General features: G+C 44.5%; 1 protein-coding gene across 1 annotated transcript; it reads right to left on the bottom strand.

Annotated features, from left to right (window-relative positions):
- Positions 1–13936: 13936 nt before the first annotated feature.
- hey1 (hes-related family bHLH transcription factor with YRPW motif 1) lies at positions 13937–19936 on the bottom strand. Its single transcript, XM_042332043.1, has 5 exons — positions 19815–19936; positions 17629–17704; positions 16834–16917; positions 16280–16361; positions 13937–14997 (listed from the first exon to the last, which is right to left on the bottom strand). The coding sequence occupies exons 1-5, from the start codon at positions 19904–19906 to the stop codon at positions 14402–14404; spliced, it is 930 nt and encodes a 309-aa protein (XP_042187977.1). The 5' UTR covers positions 19907–19936; the 3' UTR covers positions 13937–14401.
- Positions 19937–20364: the final 428 nt, after the last annotated feature.

Here is a 20364-nt window from a genome sequence, read left to right as displayed (position 1 = left end):
GGACGTCCCAAAGCGCTTCATAGAACACACTGTAAAGTGAATTGACTATAGTTGTGGGCGAACGCGGCAGCCAATTGCGCACAGCAATGTCCCACAAACAGTCGTAGATTGAAAATGACCAATTTATAATTGGTTTTGGAGGGATTGTTATTAGATGGGGAAGCGGTAGAGGGAAGAGGTCCTATGATAATAATAATCCTTGCATTTGATATAGCACCTTATCACATCATTGAGATGTCTTAAAGCCTTCACATAATATATTGTAAAGTGAAATGACTATGCATTTTGTGAACAAAATGCGGCAGCCAATTGTACACAGTAGTGTCCCACAAACAGACATGGATTGAGTGACCAAATTTTTTTTTATTACCACCGGAAAGCGATCCACCAATCAACCAACAACCAGGTTCCTACTACTGATAGGTAAACAGAGGTGTGTGGAGCAAGGAAACTTGCCCAACATTTCACCCTGCCTGGGAATCGCACCTGGGTCTACTCACTTGCCCTTAACCACTAAGCTACGGGACGCCCTATGCTGGTTTAAGGAGAAATTGGAGTACATCATCCAGAGTTCTAACTCCTGAGCACTGGGAGCCACTCCTGCTGGAAAGAGTAAGCGACCAGATATGACGGAACTGGCATGTGGAAACTGAACAAAAACAACTTGCACTTACATAGCGCCCTCCACACAGGGTAGAGTCTCAGAGCGCTTAACAGTGGTGGAGCCTGACTCCGAGCTGGGGGGGAGGTGGCCGTAAGCACGGTCGAAGAGAAATGTTTTCAGGGGGGACTTGAAAGAAGGGAGAGAGCTGGCAAAGGGGGATTGAGGGAGAGTGTTCCAGAGTTTCGGGGCATAGCAGCTGAAAGCCCAACCTCTGATGGTGGGGCGGAGAGTGCGAGGGATGAGCACGAGGCCAGTGCCAGTCGAGCAGAGGCGCCGGGTGGTGGAATGGGGAATGAGAAGCTCAGAGAGGTAGGGAGGTGCCAGGAAGTGAATGGATTTGAACACGATAAATAGCATCTTGATGTCGATCCATTCGGTAGTGGGGAGCCAGTGGAGCCTGGCCGAACTGGTGAGATGTGGGTACAGAGTTTGGTCTGGGTAAGTATGCGGGCAGCAGAGTTTTGAATGAGCTGGATCTTGTGAATGGTGGAGCTGGGGAGACCTGCAAAAAGCATGTGAAGCACTTTGGGACATCCTCTTGACATGAAAGATGCTATACCAAATGTAAAGATTACTATTGTGATTTTATTATCAGGATTAGGTTCAGCTGTTGTGGCGCTCATGGTGAAATAGCTTGACCTCACTTTCTGTCCAAGCACCTGTACAAGGAATGCCAGGTGGTTGGCTTTGGCAAGATATCAGAGGGCAACCAGATCCCACAATATCTGACCACAGCTTAAATCCGTAAACATCTCTTACTTCATTTTTGCCAAATATTTTATCTATTTTCTCCTCTTGTTCTCTGCACCACCGACAATACCCATATCACGAAGACAGGTGAGTAGCGTAATATCCAACCGCAATGACTGGTTCTATACTGGCCAGTGGGAAATAGTTACCTCCACACTGCGGCTTCTAAATGCCAACTGAGATCAGCTACTGATCGTGCCAGGAACATGATTGTGAACCTGTGTCATGCAACTCAATGATACAGTGTGTCTGCTCCAAACTTTCACCCTCATTGACCATAGTCTGCTCCATGCTTTTTGTGCAGTGGGACGGTATGGTTCAGCAGGTGACATCCAGAGCCTATTCCCAATAACAATACTGAGCTACTTGTCTGAGAATCCTCCCTACCCCTATCCTGAAGGGAGAATTCTCCTTGTAAATACACGGGTCTCAGAGCAGCCTAGGAGACATTCAATGCAAACAAGCTCTCCGTAGGATGAGTATTGAGCAGCTGCCGGGTCATCAGTCGTTGACTGAATAAGAATAGTTAACATTCTCTATAACTCATTCAAATCCATTAGCTATAACATTCAAATCTTTCCATATTTTTAAAGAGAAGCAAATAACGTCCTTTGAGGCTACAGCAAATGAGAGGTCATGAAACTCTCAGATGCAGGTGAAGTCTGAGTGTCAGTCTGGTGTCTACGTGAATTCCTGTGTTGTACAGGAAAGGCGAGCCTGAGTAACATGGGAAGGAAAATACAACAGTACAACAAATGAGTCAGGACTCTTGCACATCTGTTCAGTTTCATCTGATGGTGGAAATAACTGGCTCACTTCTCCAGAATCTAAAATCTGCCAGAGCACAAATTGACTGATAGTAAGGACACACTGGAACAACCCTATAAGGTATCACAAGGTTGTGGATTAAAGCCTCATTTCAGGCCTTTGCACCAGCAAAAAATAACATAGCAAAAATCTAGGCTAACATTTCAGTATCAGAAAAATAGAATAATTCAGAGGTCTAAAATCTCTCCTGGAGTTATCTTTAACTATTATCCTGAAATGTAAAAAGGCCTAAATTCAGTCTTAATGTGCAAGCTGATTTCCTTTTGGTTAAAAAAACAGCTATGGAGATCAGACTTTGAAAATAAAGCGGATTTTGAGGAAATCAACAGGTGTCGCTATCAGATTAGAACTTCCATTTTGACAGGCCAATTCTTACAAGGGGAGCTAGCTTCCTCTTAACCTAAGAGGATTTGGCTTAAACCCTGATGAAATGGCATGAGTGCCCAGGACCTCTTCAAAGTTGTCTGTGAGAAGTACAACTCTTACAAATGTTCACATATATATGGACTTCACACATGTCAGTAATAGCTGCCAAGTACTGAAATGTTTTGGTGTGAAATGCACCACAAAAATCCAGTCCTTCTTTCTGAAGTGTAGAGATGCTTTGGATATTTGTCTGCACACGTTTTGGGGCAAGCTTTTGATTTGATCCATCAGACAGGCAGCAGCACATCAAGTCCACATCAGAACCAGTTTGTACTTCATGCGAGTGATCAGGCAAAGATCACACTTAATTGAAAGTAGAACAAAGAAACATTTTTAAACCTCCACCCCCTTGATCTATTTGAATGAGGTGTGATGGGATTTACCTTAACCTATTGCCCTCTTGTCCAGTAAATTTGCAATTCCCCCTTTTCTTCTGCTGTGTATGAAGTGTGAACATGCAAGATCACTGTATGGGGTTCTCCAGGCTAAGCGATAAATGAAATGCTTCTCAGCAAAAGTCTCTCAAAGGCCACGTTTGTAATTCAGCACCAACACTGACCACAGGCTAACGCCTGGCAGCAGATCTGCATTATAGCTGAAACACCACTTGTTCCCTGCACTGATCTCAAGGTGGGTCTTCATTCTTCTTCTGAAGGCTACAACTAAGGTAGATGGTGTGTTGTGTCTGCTACCGCAGAGGGAGGGAATCACTGTCACGTACAGTGAAAACTTGTATAAATAAAGATCTGACCTCCCCAGGGATAGAGGAAAGTCCACTGCCAGAAACAAAGTCCCAATCTGCAACGTGGAAACAACTGCACTTGCACAAATTCACACAAGTTGCAATTGTTTGCCTGCTTGGCACCGGTGCTTTGAATTCCCCTATAAACAGGATGGGATCCCGACACTAGCAGCCTCGTTACTTTGCAAACAACTCCATTTGAACTGTTTCTCCAGCGTCCCATCAAAATAGTGAAAAAGGAGTCAGCATAACCTTACTTGCGCAAAGTTAGTCGATTGCTGGATTGCTTTTCTGCGGGTAACAATCCCTTCAAAAAAATAAAAAATAATTTGGTCACTCAATCCACGACTGTTTGTGGGACACTGCTGTGCACAATTGGCTGCTGTGTTTTACCCGCAAAATATACAGTCAATTCACTTTACAGTTTATTCTGTGAATCGCTTTGAGATGTCTGAGTGAAGTGATGGATAAAACACTTCTTTCAAAAATTGTAAACTTCTTTGATGGCCTCATGGTAAAGGCTTTGACTTATGTTCTCCAGGTTTGAATCCCAATTCTGTTCTGAGATTCTGTGCTGTTCAGTGCCTTGGGACGTCCTTCCGACGTGAAAGGAACTATACAAACATTGTTGTTGTTGTTGTCTAAAGATGTGATAAGGTGATAAGATATCAAATGCACGTATTATTATTATTACTATTATTGTGATTGTTATTAGAATAGGGCTACTGGGCCCATCAAACTGATGCTGGTGTGAGATACCCCACTGGAACTGATATGCCCTGATCCCAATTCCCTGCTCTTAACCTTTTTATATGGTTTCTCTTCAAAGTCTTACCCGATTCCCTTTTAAACGTTGGTCTTAAATGTTGGCTATGGTTTTAGCTTCAATAGGAAGTGGATTGCAGTAGCACTTTTGTTCCTCGTCCAAAAATAATACAGAACACGATCTGAATTTCCCAGTTTGGTCCAAGTCTTCTATAAATAGAGCATTGTTCCCTCTGGATGTGGTTAGCTTTGTTCTCACCATGCCGTGTAATATGCAACGCTCTAACTAGGGCACAGAATTGCTACACAGAGCTTCAACACATTGCCAGTCCCCTCGCAGGCTCAGGCGATTCAGACCGAGCCAGCTTGTCTTGTAAACTCCATCGCTGAATGAACAACTGTCTTCATCATTATCATCACCCTCTTGAGCAGTATTAGGAAAAAGAGTTGCTCAGCACTTGCCTTCATTGTGGGATTTGTTTTAGTCAATCACAGCCGATGACGAACACAGCTTCGGCTTCCTGCAAACATTAGCAAGCAACTTGCTTTGTACTTTGCAGAAAGTTCCTCTGCTCAGAGTAAGCCTGCCTCATGCACTTTTTTTAAAAAAAATGTTTGCAACCTCTGTTGCAGGGTCAAGCTCTTCCCCATCAGGTACAGTGTAACAATAACAACAACTTGCATTTATATAGCACCCCTCATGCAGAGTAGCGTCCCAGAGAGCCCGAAGCTTGCAACAGTGATGTAACAACAACCTACCCCTGCACAGTACCTTTCACATTGGATGAACGGCTTAAAAGTGCTTCACAAGGACAGCGCGGATTCTGAGCAGGGAGGAAATTAAGGGGAATTCAAGGGTTTGACTGAATAAGATTTTAAGAAGTGAGGAACGAAGAGAGGGAATTTTATTAAAGTCCCAGACAGCAGTGTTGGAAGTACGGGGAGTAAAAAGCACAAAGACAAGTCTGGAAGAGATCCAAATCCCTGACAGTCCAACGCTTTGGAACGTCCTCCAGACGTGAAAGGCGCTGTATAAATGTAATTTGTTGTTGTTGTTGTTACAGACAAAAGAGAAACAAGATGATAAAGATCAGGAGGAGGATTTCAGAGTCAATTTACTCGGGTTCTGGGTAATGAGTGTGGAGGTCTTGTTTAACAGATTTAGTTACAGACCTCAGTTATAGGCCTTTTTTATCAGCCTCAGTGACAGGTTTCAATCACCTCCTGACATGAAAGGCGCTATATAAATGTTATTTTGTATCGTAATTATACTATTTATATTTATGTAGCACCTTTCACTATGTCAAACATCAGGAAGATCAGTAATCTTGCACCCACATAAGAACTCGCCTCACAGGCGAGAGACCTGGGTTTGATTCCCGGCAGGGCGAAACCTTGGGCAAGTTTCCTTACTCCACACGCCTGGTAATAATCCCTCAAGAAAAAAAACAGAATAATTTGGTCACTTCAATCCACGACTGTTTGTGGGACACTGTTGTGCACAATTGGCTGCCGCATTTTGCCCACCAATATTCAGTCAATTCACTTTACAGTATATTCTGTGAAGCGCTTTGAGACGTCTAGAAGACGTGAAAAGCGCTATATCAAATGCAAGGTTTATTATTATTATTATTATTATATAAATTCTCCTTGAATGTCTACTTTGGCCTGCTTCTGACCAAGATCAGTTAACCCAGCACAGAGCAAGGATCAAAACTGGGAACTTCTTGGTCTGTATGCTTGAGGCCAGACCATAGAAGTTCACTTAGCCATCTGAGTAGTCCTTTGTGTAAGGACCCATTTCTCTGCTTAGTATGTTGTAAATTGTGGGCTAGAAATGATTAACATGCCCCCATTGCACTGCTCCGCTACTCAGGTGATTTCAAGCACAGAAGCCAATGATATCTTGTGATGGATAGTGTGTATGTTTATATTTCCTATATCGTCAGGTAAAGATCATCAGTCTGCTCCCATGTAGTCTTTATTGCCCAATTTATCTTTCTTGGTCCATTGTTCTGTGATCGGGCGGTGCACTGCACTCGGTGAAATAACGTGATCAAAATGAGCTGAAAAACTGATCACAGAAATTGGACCCACTCACCATTGTTGAATGCTCCACATTGTGAAACAATCCCAGATTCAAATCAAAATCAAGTCATTCTGGGGGAGCTGGGACTCAGTCAAATTAGCCTGATTCGACGTTTGAAGTACGAAAGTAAATGTTACTAAATTTGCGCTTTATGGGCCACTAAGAGGATAAGGGTAGCCAACTCTCTCCAGCCAGCTTAGGTCCAATTGTTTTATCAGCTGCATGCACTGTAACAGCCAGCAGATACTCGGCCTCCCAAATGTTAGCACAAAGGATCGTATTTCTTCAGAACAGTACCATGATTTATTTTATTTGTGTTCCCCTCCACATGACTGTATCCTGGTAGGAGGGTGGTGTGGCCCAGGTCACGAGCTTCACCTCCACCACCAGCTCCACTCAGACAGCTGCTGACAGGAGGCTCAATGCAGACATATGTCACTTTCTTCTCATTCACCCCACCACTCCCTGTCTTTCATTTATAATAATCCTTACATTTGATATAGCGCCTTATCACATCATTGAGACGTCTCAAAGCGCTTCACAGAATATACTGTAAAGTGGATTGACTGTGTATTTTGTGGGTGAAATGTGGCAGCCAATTGCGCACAGTGTCCCACAAACAATCGTGGATTGAGTGACCAAATTTTGTGGGGGGAGACTTTTACTCCCAGTAAGCGATCCACCATTCGACTAACAACCGGGTTCCTTCTGACTGCTAAGTAAACAGAGGCATGTGGAGTATGGAAACTTGCTTAAGGTTTCACCCTGCCTGGGAATCAAACCTGGGTCCTCTCGCTTGCAAGGCGAGCACATTATCCACTACGCTATGGGACTCCACAATCTCCCCTTTCTCTCCTGAAGGTAGAGACTCAGGGGCTGGTCAGGCAGAAGGAGACTGCTGCTATCTTGCCCAATGGACAAACTGTGAGTATCCAACAATGGACTCCATATTGAACCTGATCAGGGGAGGGGGAAGGTGACCGTACGCACGGTCGAAGAGGATAGTCTTCAAGCACTACTTGAAAATGGGGAGAGAGGGGGCAAAGCAAAGGGATTGAGGGATAGAGTTCCACAGCTTCGGGCGTAGTGGCTGAAAGCACGAGGTGAAGGGTCTAGGGGATAAGGAGAAGGCCGGAATCAGTCGAACAGAGACAGCAGAGACAGTCGTCAGATAGCAAGGCCCTTGAAGCCAAACTGATTTAGCCCTTTCCTATGCAGGGGAACTGAGGCTAATTGGAGTGAACCCAGCGCTAGACCAGCTGAGATCTCTGTGATTCAGTGACTCACTCTGAGGTACTCAATGAACTATCAGGGAAAACCAGGAACATTCCATTTACGCAAGGCCTTCATCCTAGACGTCCAGCCAAGAACTGTCTGATCTCACTGCAACTGTGGCTGCTTAACCTTGGCAACAAGCAGCTCTGACACTCTCTAACCATATGTTTGCGAGGAACCACAGAACACTCCAGGGCACAAATTCCTTCCCTTTATCAACTATTTTAATTCCAAACACCTATAAGGGAAGAGATGAGAAAAGTATGGATCCTGAAGAGCAAAACCGACGAAATATTGGCCTTGCGTTATGTGAAAAACAAAATGACATTGTCGTCTTCAGCCATGGTGGTTAATAAAGAGGGACAAAGCATCACAGTCTGTTAATCTTAAGCAGTTCACCTTTAATAAGCGCTCCGGGTCACTACCCCTTGTGAAGGGCACTACATACATGCAAGTTGTTGTTGCTGTTAATAACATATAACAGTTTCAGCAACCAAGGTCTATAAATATAGTCACTTTTTGAAAGTAATTATATGTGATGCACTTTCAGATGTTTCAAAATTATAGGTCTTATGTACTGTATTACAATTAGCAATAAAGTAACCCACAGTGTCGAACAACTTACACAGTACAACCAGGGATTGAACCTGGGACTTACCTGCTTTGCATGACAGAGCGAAGGCAGAATGGCTGTAAGCTCGCCCACCAGTGTTGGGGCAGATGGGCCGCGGGGACATGAAGCAGACCAGTGTTCGCTGAGCAAAAGGAACAGCCAGGTTGGTATGTTTGTACGAGGTCCACAGTCACAGTGGGCCAAGGATGTGGAGGGAATTGAATGTGACGATGAGGAACTTGAATTCAATCTGCTGATGAATGGGGAGCCAGTGGAGCAAAGTGGGAATGAGAATGAAGGGAATGAGAGTGAAGCCTGCTGTGGGAGAGGACACAGGTTGCAGAGTTCTGGGTGGTCTACTTTGAAATAATCGACCCTGGCATAATGAAAGTGTAAATGAGGGTTTCAGAGATAGTGGGAGAAGTACTGGGGGAGGCGGGAAATGTGGCAGAGGTTGAGTGAGTGAGAACCCGAATATAGGGCTCATTGCTGGGTTCAAACAACGCACCGAGATTCCACACTGGCTCCGTGAAGTGGAGTGAACATCTTATGGAGTGCAGGTCAATTGGGTCAGCACCTGAGGTAAGAGAGCACTGATCGGATGTCTCTGTATGTCGCACGGACCTGCAAGACCTGAGCTCTGACCTAAGATTGGATCAGAGTGCAAGTACTGGGAGTTGGTGCCACATAATCTGTTGGGAGTCTCAGATTACTTATGGCTGCCGTTTTACTCACAAATTATACGGTCAATTCACTTCACAGTATATTCTGTGACGCACTTTGAAACATCTCATTGACATGATAAGGAGCTTTTTTCCTAAAAGAAATGCAAGGATAGTTAGTATTATTATTTACGTCACAAAGTGCCTTTTGGTGAGGAGGAGCCAGAAAAGCTACCACTTTCTTAAAGAGTGATTTTTCAACCCAACTCACTCCACATCTATCAATTATAACTTGCTTCACCTTCACAAGAGAATAACTGACTGTGAACCAGCCTTTCGACACTGGAACCAAAATATAATCTGTCGCATTATTGAATGACTCCGTTGTTGCAGCTTCCCATAGAGCAGGAAGGAGCTTCAGTCAAGTGCTGGTCTGCAGCAACACAGGATTTCCTTTTTGTCTTTGATAGTTTCCTAACAGAATAGGATAAAGTTATGACTGTGAAACTTTCAAAGGGAGTGTTATGAATATAACAGATCAGATGAGTTACTTGACGCCAAATGTTTTGATTTGTGCGCTGCTGCCCTTCATTTTATCTGATAACCTGTTGTATTTAGCTTTAGAATATGAGCTCAGTGTGGAGGTGTGTGCTTGCTGCTTTTTGACCCTGAAATGCACTCACAGCACTGAACAATTTGCAGTGATATGCATGCCCACTGCCTTGCTCTCCTTCCAGCCAAGCCAAAAAAGGCAACCGTTTCTCCTCGTGCTCACCGAACATTTTATACACGCAGTTCTAATCCAGAGTGTGTGTGGGTTATGGGTTCAAGCCCTACCCTGGAACTCATATAGTCTAAGCTGACACTCCAATGCGGTGCTCAGGCATTGTTAGTGGCACTGACCTTCAGATAAGACTTTCAACCGAGATCCCGTCTACCAGCTCAGATGGACTTAAAGATTCCATGACACTATTCAAAAAAAAAGAAAAATAAGTTTCTCCTGGTGTCCTGGCCAAGAATAAAATTTGTCACTCACTTCATGGCTGTTTCTGGGACAGTGCTGTGTGCAAATTGGCTGCTTTGTTTGCCCATAAAACACAGTCACCCCACTTATATTCTGTGAAGCACTTTGGGATGTCGTCCTGATGTGAAAGTTGCTATCCCAAATGTAAGGATCACTGATTATACAGTATCTATAAGGGGGAGGCAGCAGCGCAATAATTCCTTTCACTGGTTGTATGTCAGCAAACCTTAAAGGGGTCACTGACTTCATGAGAAAGACTTTAATAATGCCATGATGTAAATCACACTAAAATGTACTTTTGTACCCCTTGTCACCTATGATTCGAAACTGCAACAAAATGAGAAATACATTTTAAGATCCTTCTCACTTCCCAAACAAAGTAAGATTTGACAAAAACTTTTCCTGAAGCTAGTTATCTTCTGCAATTCAATCTTGACTTGCAAGCTGGGCTTGTTTTACAATCTGCGGGGAGAATTTCCAGCTAAATGCAGCAACCTAAACAAATCTACTTTAATTTTTAGAAGGCATTCAATAAGAGATCACTGTCTGACATGGAGCCAGATGGAATTGGAAGTCACAATGGTAATAATCCTTGCTTTTGATGTAGCGCCTTATCAAATCATCTCAAAGCTCTTCCCAGGATTTCGTGTAAAGTGTAGCGATTGTATATTGTGTAAATGAATGCAACAACCAATTCACTTATCTCACTCTTAAGCCATGGAGCTGAATTCCAGTACAGTGCTCCTATTGCTGCCCTGACTGTTATCAGCGATCTTAGCCCAGACCAGGAATTGAACTAAACAAAGAGATATCAGTGCCAGTTTTTGAGACTTTTCTCACAGATCACTGCGGTAAGTTACTCCCAGACTCTTTGCAACAAGAGTGACGGAATGTACTCTTGCGGTCAGGATGCCCCACCTCACGGAGTTCCCTCACAGAGTTTCAGCTATGGGACCTCAGACTCCAGGGGCTTCCCCAGAGGAAGAGGAAATGGGAGGGAGAATAGCCCTGAGGACAGTGTTTCACTTTCAGGACATTGTGGTCGTGCATTTCCCCTTCCTCTTCGCAGTGAATAGAGCATGACTCAGGGAGCAGGAACAGGGGGGAAAACTACTTTAAATGGAGGAAAGATACCATCACAACATGCATATGTAATCACTTTTGCATCCTGGCTTCTGTTGCTGTGGAAAGTGTATTCTGATAATAATGGCAGCTCAATAGTGACTGTGAATGAATTAAGAGTCAAACTGGCACCTATAGGTTTGATCAGAGATTTATAGAGAATTATCTTCCTCTTGTTGTATAAGGTTTTGAGCACTCACCCTCCCCTCCAACTGCAAATGTTTGTACCAGAGCAATGCAGTCCCAAGAATAGCCAGCAGAGGGCACTCACCATCTGTAAGGTACACACCCAACTGGGCTTTATGTTGAAACCAGCATGTCCTCCCTACACTACAAGACTGGTTCAAACTGCACTCATCACATTGTTCCACATCAATCTCATTTCCAATGTAAATATCCTGGATCTATACTGAGGTGTCGGTTTTTTTTGCTCCATCGAGTAGATTCTCTGTTGTTCACGCAGAGATTCCTGATTCTAAAAAGTTGAAATAGCAACAAGATTTGTTTTACCCTAAATCTATTCTCTGGATCGTCTTTTAACATTGAAATCAAATGATTGCCCGCCCCGACTGACTGAGTTGGTATTTGATTTAACAACACATAAATAGAGGAAGCTTTGTCCTTTGCAGTGAGTCCTTCACAAAGTTTCATTAAGACCTTTAAGCCAGGAACCAGTGGTTGCCATGTTGGGACAGTTGCTTGATCAATTGCCCAGTACTCTTGTCATGGATGAGAGATAGGTTCTCTGAGACATACTCTCTAGTATAGAATTTTAAACCCAACCCCGAAATACATCCTGGATTGCTGGGTGCTGCTAATGACAAGTGACATTCACACTGGCAAAACTATTGGTACTGACCTGTTACTAGTGGTCATTATTCATATCTTGAGAAAAACGGTCATCATTTACTTTGATGGCATTCAAGAACATTCATACATGCCCAAGGATTATTTATTAGTTAAATGAATGCAGAGTATGTGGTCAGTTCAGAGTTTAGCAGTATTACTGGTCAGACCAGAGTTATTATTAACTAGAAACAGGATGACAAGCTCCCATAACAACATCATAAAACATTTCCCTGGCATTGACTGCTTTTTGCAGGCACAGTCAGGTCCCAACAGTCATGCAGTAAATGACCAATTAATCCAGAGGACTGCTGGCAAGAACATCCAGAGAAATTCTTCCCTTTTTCCACTTGTGTCGTGGGAATTTTAACATTCACCTAAAAAGGCAAGCAAGACCTCAGTTTAACCTCTCATCTAAAGTGTGGCACCTCACACAGTACAGCACCCCACCAGTACTGAACTAGAGTCAGCCTGGACTAGAGGATCAAGTCCCAAAATGGGGTTCAGAATCTTTTGACTTTAAAGGCAAGAGCACCACCAAACTGAGCCAAATGGTCACCTTACAACATGTCTCTATTAGATGGCTTAAGACCTTCCTTACACATATGGGCAATAGACTTTCATATTCCAATTTATGAATCCTAAATGGTTCTCAGAAAAGAAAAAGCACAAACCATACGATAGACTCAATTGCACTTTGTAGTTTATTAATTTGTCTGTTTAGTAAATCCATACAAACCTGTACACAGTAACCAACAGCTAATCCTTGCCACTGTCATTCCCCAAATTTAACAGCTTCAGAACTGGATATGCCTTCAGGATCTGACACACACTGAGACATCGCTGGAAATCTGATTTGTCATCGCTCCATTCAGCCACATAAAATATAAAAATATCACTGAAAAAGGAATATTTACATTACTTATAAACACCTGTAATAACAAGAACTTAAAAATGCTGATCTCATCGAGTTGACTTTGAGAGTTTTTCTCCTGCGGGATTGAAGCTGTATATACTTCCCCTAGTTCCTGTTATAAGAACATAAGAAACGCTAGATGAAAAAAGCCCAAGGTCCACATCTATTTCGCCTTCCACCTTCCTGGCAGTTGCATGCACATATGTCCTGAACTACCTATTACTATATCCCATAATGTTATTTCCTAAAAGAAATCTATCTAATTTGGGCTTGAAAGAATCAACGCTTCCTGCTTCAACCATCTCCCTAGGGTTCACTATTCGCTCACTGAAATAATAATAATTATTCTAGACGTTCCAAAGCACTTCATAGAATATACTGTAAAGTGAATTGACCGTATATTTGTGGGCGAACGCGGCAGCCAATTGCGCACAGCAGTGTCCCACAAACAGTCGTAGATTGAAAATGACCAATTTATTATTGTTTTTGGTTTTGGAGGGATTATTATTAGGCTCTGTGTGGAGTAAGGAAACTTGCCCAAGGTTTCGCCCTCTGCCTGGAATTGAACTCAGGTCTCTCGCTTGCAAAGCGAGTGCTCTAACCACTGAGCTACAGGACTCCACAATAGTGTTTGCGTAGATTTGTTCAGAATTTTCCCCCCTTCAATCGCTGGCCGTGTTCTCTGGTTTTACTATTCTGGACAAGTTGAAACAGTCTGTCATGATCTATATTGTTTCGCCCCCTTAGAATCTTAAAAACAGCAATCATGTCACCTCTCAATCTTCTCATTCCCAGCGTGAACATGCCCAATTTACTTAGTCGCTCCTCATAGTCCAGTCCCTCCATTACCTCAATCATTTTGGTAATGATTGAGTTCACGTACACAGAAGACATTGTGTGTACACACAGACGTACAGTGCCAGTGGGAATTAAAAAGCAATTTGCTAAACTTCTGGAAGATTTGAAGGGAGTAAGTTAATAACGATCGACAATCTGTAACCAAGCAAATAACCAAGACATAAACTGATCCAGAGGTTGGGATTTGGTCTGTGACACGTGTACAGTCCTGACCCTCAGAATGAAAGACTGTTCTGTAGCTGAACACAAATCACCTAGACTTAAAATTACAGTCTGTGATCTCCACTTTGTTTCGATACCACTCCCTCTCCCTTTTCAAATTAATAATACAAATTTAAGACACTGAACACAAATAACACTACAAATCCAATTTTTATATTAGATTTTTTAGGGGAAAAAAATAACATTACACTCCAAGCCTCTGGGAAGCTGATAAAATGATGCTTAAAATAGTCTTCAGGCCTTCCGCGTGAATTACTGTACAATTATATTAATTTTACCATTAAAATTAACTGCTGAAACATTTTTTTGATTGAATGCATCAAGTACAGTATTTCAGAGTGAGAAGGAGGTAAAACTGCCAACATGAACTATATCAAGTATTATAATGCTAAACTAGAGGCTATCTATGTAGCCAAATTCACTGGAATTTTAGATTTATATGTAGTGTGAAGTCAGTTTTGGCTTTCAGCGAATTGAAGCCCGTCGCTGCATTCCACTGTAGGAGTGTCAGTAATAGCTCAGCTCAGCTGAGTTTAAAAGTAAGAACTCATCGTTTGCTGTCTCTTTAAGATGAGAAAAATCCCACAAAAGGAAAGTCTTTAGAAAGCCCCGATCTCTGTCCCCCAGGGTCTGTAGGGCTTGCCGATGCTGGCTGCAGTCTGCGCCTGAGCTGATGAACTGAAGGTGCTGGGGGAAAGCAAAGGGAAAGTGCTGAAGGAGAGAGGGAACGCAGACAAGGACGACATTGAGAACAAAGGTGGGGACAGTTTGGTGGAGGTGACCACGGGAATAATTGTACCCGCGCTTCCACTAGGTGGCACTCTACGCGGTGAGGTTTCTGTGTGTGAGGAGCTGCTGACCCTGCTCTGCTGGTGATGGTCTGACGAGGCAGAGCTGCAGGTGTTGCTGTGGGTGGCTTGTGGCTGCAGCAGTAGGGGGTGCAGGTGATGGTGGTGCGGGTGGTGGCTGAAGGCGCTGCCCCAGGTCAGGTGTCCAATACTGGGGGTGGTGGGCAGACTGCTCGCCGCTTCCCTCTGAGAGGCGTAGTTGTTGAGGTGAGAGACCAAACGCACACGGAGCGGGTCAGAGTTGTCCAGACCTTCAATGATGGTCAGGTAGCGGGCAACTTCAGCCAGACACTCCCGGAATCCCAGGCTGCGGTAGTCCATAGCTAGAGCATGAGCGTCAAAATAACCTGCAAAAATCAAATCGGTTCAAATCAGCACCTCATTACTTCTAAACTATAAGGTCCTTCGCATCACTTCAGGTACTTTTGTTCTAAAGTAAAAGGCATTCATTCGCTCTCAAAATAGTCACAGATGAATTATGTCAAAAATCCCTTCAAAATTTTTTTTAAATAATATAAATTTGGTCAATCAATCCACGACTGTTTGTGGGGCACTGCTGTGCACAATTGGCTGCCGCGTTTCGCCCACAAAATAACAGTAAATTCACTTTACACTTTATTCTGTGAAGCGCATTCAGACATCTCGAAGATGTGAAAAGGTTCTATATTAAATGCAAGGCATATTATTATTATTACTGACTGTTTGGGCTAACATAATTTGAAATTAATAATTATTATTTAAATGCCCTGTTCCCTTGCCACATCATTGCATCGTAAGAAATCGCTGTCATTTTAAAGAGGCCCCCATAGCAAAAAAAAGTGTGCGCATTATAAAACGGCGTATACACAGCATTGGCCTATTCTGACCGAGCTTTTAAAAAAGATTAAATAAAAAGACAGCAGACATCACGGACACAGTCTGGGTAAGCGAGAGAGTGTATTCATGGCAGGGCGAGGCCCACAGAAGTTCTCTTTGACCGTGCCTTCAGCTCCCCTCTCGACTCTCTTCCTCCTCCTCGCTCCCTCCCTTCCCTCCCCTCACCCTGACCATTTCCCCCCTCCTTGCTCCCTCCCTTCCCTCCCCTTACCCTGACCATTTCCCCCTCCTCTCTCCCTCCCTTCCCTCCCCTCACCCTGACCATTTCCCCCCTGCTCGGGTCATGACCCAACTGTGCAGCGCCTTGGGACGTCCTCCTGACGTGAAAGGCGCTCTATAAATGGAATCTTGTTGTTGTTGTTGTTGTAAACCAAAGTGGATTTACAGCAATATCACAGCTAAATCACTTGACATGATGCAATGAATCAGACTGCAGCAAGTAACTAGTTAATGCCCATTTCAAAGGAACCTTTATTAAAGCTACTAGCTAATAGCTATAATCCTTGCATTTATAATAATCCTTGCATTTAATATAGCGCCTTTTCACGTCTTCGAGACGTCTTAAAACACTTCACACCTATACTGTAAAGTGAATTGGCTGCACATTTTGTGGACAAACTAGCTGTACATAATAGTGTAACTCAGGTTCTTCCCCCCAAGCGACCATCACCTTGATTATTATTGTTATTACCATTTGTTGTTATTATTTATTGATCATTGATCTTGCACCAAAGACAATAAACAGAAACTTACCCTTGCTACCGGCTGCGTGAAGCATCTTCAGATGATCCACAGTCATTTGCAAAATCTCTGCCTTTTCCAGCTTGGCTGATCCCTGCCGATAGGAATGAAGATGGGAGTTAAGGATCTGTGTGAACTAGTAATAATAATGATAATAATCTTTGCATTTGATATAGCGCCTTATCACGTCTTCTGGACGTCTCAAATTGCTTCAGTAGTTGTCAAACAATGTCATTTTGGAACTGGCACTAATAATAATAATAATAATCCTTGCATTTGAGATTCCTTATCACTTGCACAAATATACGATGTCACATATTTATAATTGCAGCTTTTATTTACCGTTGCAGGTTTCCCGATGAGAAAGGTTTATTTCAAAGTTAAAAGACCAAACTTTCTTTTTATATATATAAAAATAAAAGTAACGTGTAAAAATAACACTTGAATCCGCTCCATCGTGTAAAAAAACACACGCACAAGTTTGGTGATTTCCGTTGTTTAGGTTAATAAAGCAAACCTAAACTTCAAAGCAACTTTATGTTGAGACAAAGAACTTCTTCACGTACTTGTTTCTCGTAGGCACTGGGAACCAGTCTCCTCAGCTCAGACAAGCTGTTGTTAATCCGATCCCGACGGCGTTTCTCTATGATCTGTTTTATTAAATAATATATATATATTCAAATATTAGATATCAGACAGACAAACACACACAGACACACACAGACACACACAGACAGACACACACACACACAGACACACACACAGACATACACACACACACAGACAGACACACAGAAACACCCACACACAGACACACAGACACCCACAGACACACACACAGACACACACACACACAGACACACACACACAGACACACAGACAGACACAGACACACACACACAGACACACACAGACAGACACACACACAGACACACAGACAGACACAGACACACACAGAAACACACCCACACACACACACAGACACACACACACACAGAAACACACACAGAAACACACACACAGACACACAGAAACACCCACACACAGACGCAACACACACACAGACACACACACAGAGACACACACAGAGACACACACACAGACAGACACACAGACAGACACACAGACAGACACACACACACAGACACACCCACACATAGACACAACACACACACACACACACACAGAGACACACATACACACACACAGACAGACACACAGACACACACACACAGACACACACAGACAGACACACACAAACACACAGACACACACACAGACACACACACAGACACACAGACATGCAGACGATTTCCCCTGAGTTCCTGACACGCTGTTGTCTCTCTCGGTGTGAGACTTACCCCTCGCCTTCTCTTCCTGGCGAGGACCTGAGAGGAGATGGTGGGGGACATGGAGCCCGGGGCTGTGCTCAGGTTCCTGCAAAATCAAACCAACAAACACAGGCGGCAGTCAGTCACAGTCAGTCACACAGTCACTCAGTCAGTCACAGTCACAGTCACAGTCAGTCACACAGTCACAGTCACAGTCAGTCACACAGTCACAGTCAGTCACACAGTCACAGTCACAGTCAGTCACACAGTCACAGTCAGTCACACAGTCAGTCACAGTCACACAGTCACAGTCAGTCACACAGTCACAGTCAGTCACACAGTCAGTCACAGTCACAGTCAGTCACACAGTCAGTCACACAGTCTCACAGTCAGTCACACAGTCACAGACAGTCACTCAGTCAGTCACACAGTCTCACAGTCAGTCACAGTCACAGTCACAGTCAGTCACTCAGTCAGAGTCACAGTCAGTCACACAGTCACAGTCAGTCACACAGTCACAGTCAGTCACACAGTCACTCAGTCAGTCACACAGTCACAGTCAGTCACACAGTCACAGTCAGTCACACAGTCACTCAGTCAGTCACAGTCAGTCACACAGTCACTCAGTCAGTCACACAGTCACAGTCAGTCACTCAGTCAGTCACACAGTCACAGTCAGTCACTCAGTCAGTCACACAGTCACAGTCAGTCACACAGTCAGTCACAGTCACAGTCAGTCACACAGTCAGTCACACAGTCTCACAGTCAGTCACACAGTCACAGACAGTCACTCAGTCAGTCACACAGTCTCACAGTCAGTCACAGTCACAGTCAGTCACTCAGTCAGAGTCACAGTCAGTCACACAGTCACAGTCAGTCACACAGTCACAGTCAGTCACACAGTCACTCAGTCAGTCACACAGTCACAGTCAGTCACACAGTCACAGTCAGTCACACAGTCACTCAGTCAGTCACAGTCAGTCACACAGTCACTCAGTCAGTCACACAGTCACAGTCAGTCACTCAGTCAGTCACACAGTCACAGTCAGTCACTCAGTCAGTCACACAGTCACAGTCAGTCACTCAGTCAGTCACAGTCAGTCACACAGTCACAGTCTCACAGACAGTCACACAGTCACAGACAGTCACACAGTCAGTCTCACAGTCAGTCACACAGTCACAATCTCACAGTCACTCAGTCACAGACAGTCACACAGTCAGTCACAGTCAGTCACACAGTCACAGTCAGTCACTCAGTCAGTCACACAGTCACAGACAGTCACACAGTCACAGACAGTCACACAGTCAGTCACACAGTCTCACAGTCAGTCACACAGTCACAATCTCACAGTCACTCAGTCACACAGTCAGTCACACAGTCTCACAGTCACAGTCACACAGTCAGTCACACAGTCACAGTCACAGTCAGTCACACAGTCACAGTCACGGTCAGTCTCACAGTCAGTCACACAGTCACAGACAGTCACACAGTCACAGTCAGTCACTCAGTCAGTCACACAGTCACAGACAGTCACACAGTCACAGACAGTCACACAGTCAGTCACACAGTCTCACAGTCAGTCACACAGTCACAATCTCACAGTCACTCAGTCACACAGTCAGTCACACAGTCTCACAGTCAGTCACACAGTCAGTCACACAGTCTCACAGTCACAGTCACACAGTCAGTCACACAGTCACAGTCAGTCACACAGTCACAGTCACGGTCAGTCTCACAGTCAGTCACACAGTCACAGTCAGTCACTCAGTCAGTCACACAGTCTCACAGTCAGTCAATCACAGTCACACACACAGTCAGACAGACGGTCTCTGCTTTCACAGTGAGAATCACCGGAGCCGCAGCGGTTCCCGACAGTGTGAGAGTTCGTACGCGGGAAAAGAAGATTTGGCAAATATCATTGTTGCTAATAACATCGTATCTATACATACAAATAAATATATAGATTAATACATATACAGACAGATATGTGACACTGAGGGGCACCTATAGATATCTGTGTATATGGGACATGTTGATCCCAATGCAGTGTCCCCTCCCCATGTCCCGCACTGTGCGGTTAATCTGTGACCCCCCCTCCCCCCCCCCCGGGGCCGGGGGGCAAAACACACGGATTTGGCTTTTTTTTAAAAAAAATCTATAATATCCACATATATATATATATATATCCACATATATACACATCCATCGCTTTTACCCGTTTTCGTCCGCGCTTTCCTTCTCCACCACCTCGATCGTCTCGTCCGGTTCGCTGTCGGAGGAGCCGCTGAAATCGTGAGTGCGCTTCATGGCTTTGCTCACAGTGAAAGCCGCCCCGTGTGTGTGTGTGTGTGTGTGTGTTGGTGGGAGGGGGTGGAGGGGGGGGGGGGGGGTGACTGGGGGGTGGGTGGTGGGTGGGTGGGGAGGAGGTGCGTGTGTCCTGTGTCATTAATGAAGCGCTCGGGGTTGTACCGCTGCCGTTCCCACGGTATCGCAGTGACACACACACACACACACACGGACAGACAGACAGACAGTGAGAGCGGCGGCTCCCGCCCGCACTGACCTGTCACACCGCCCGCCCGCCCGCCGCTGATTGACAGCTCCCGGGAGGGAGGGGGGGGAGGGAGGGGATTGACAGCCCGCGTCCACCAATGGCAGCGGGGCCGCGGCCTGTGATTGACAGCACGCGGGCGGGGGGCGGGGGCGGGGGGCGGGGCAGCCGCCGCCGCCGCCATTGGCCATTGGTCGGCTCGGCGCTCCATTCC

This window comes from Callorhinchus milii, unplaced genomic scaffold (assembly GCF_018977255.1).
Source record: "Callorhinchus milii isolate IMCB2004 unplaced genomic scaffold, IMCB_Cmil_1.0 Scaffold2, whole genome shotgun sequence".
NCBI classification, from domain to species: Eukaryota; Metazoa; Chordata; class Chondrichthyes; order Chimaeriformes; family Callorhinchidae; genus Callorhinchus; species Callorhinchus milii.
This window is presented reverse-complemented; position numbering and strand designations above follow the sequence as displayed.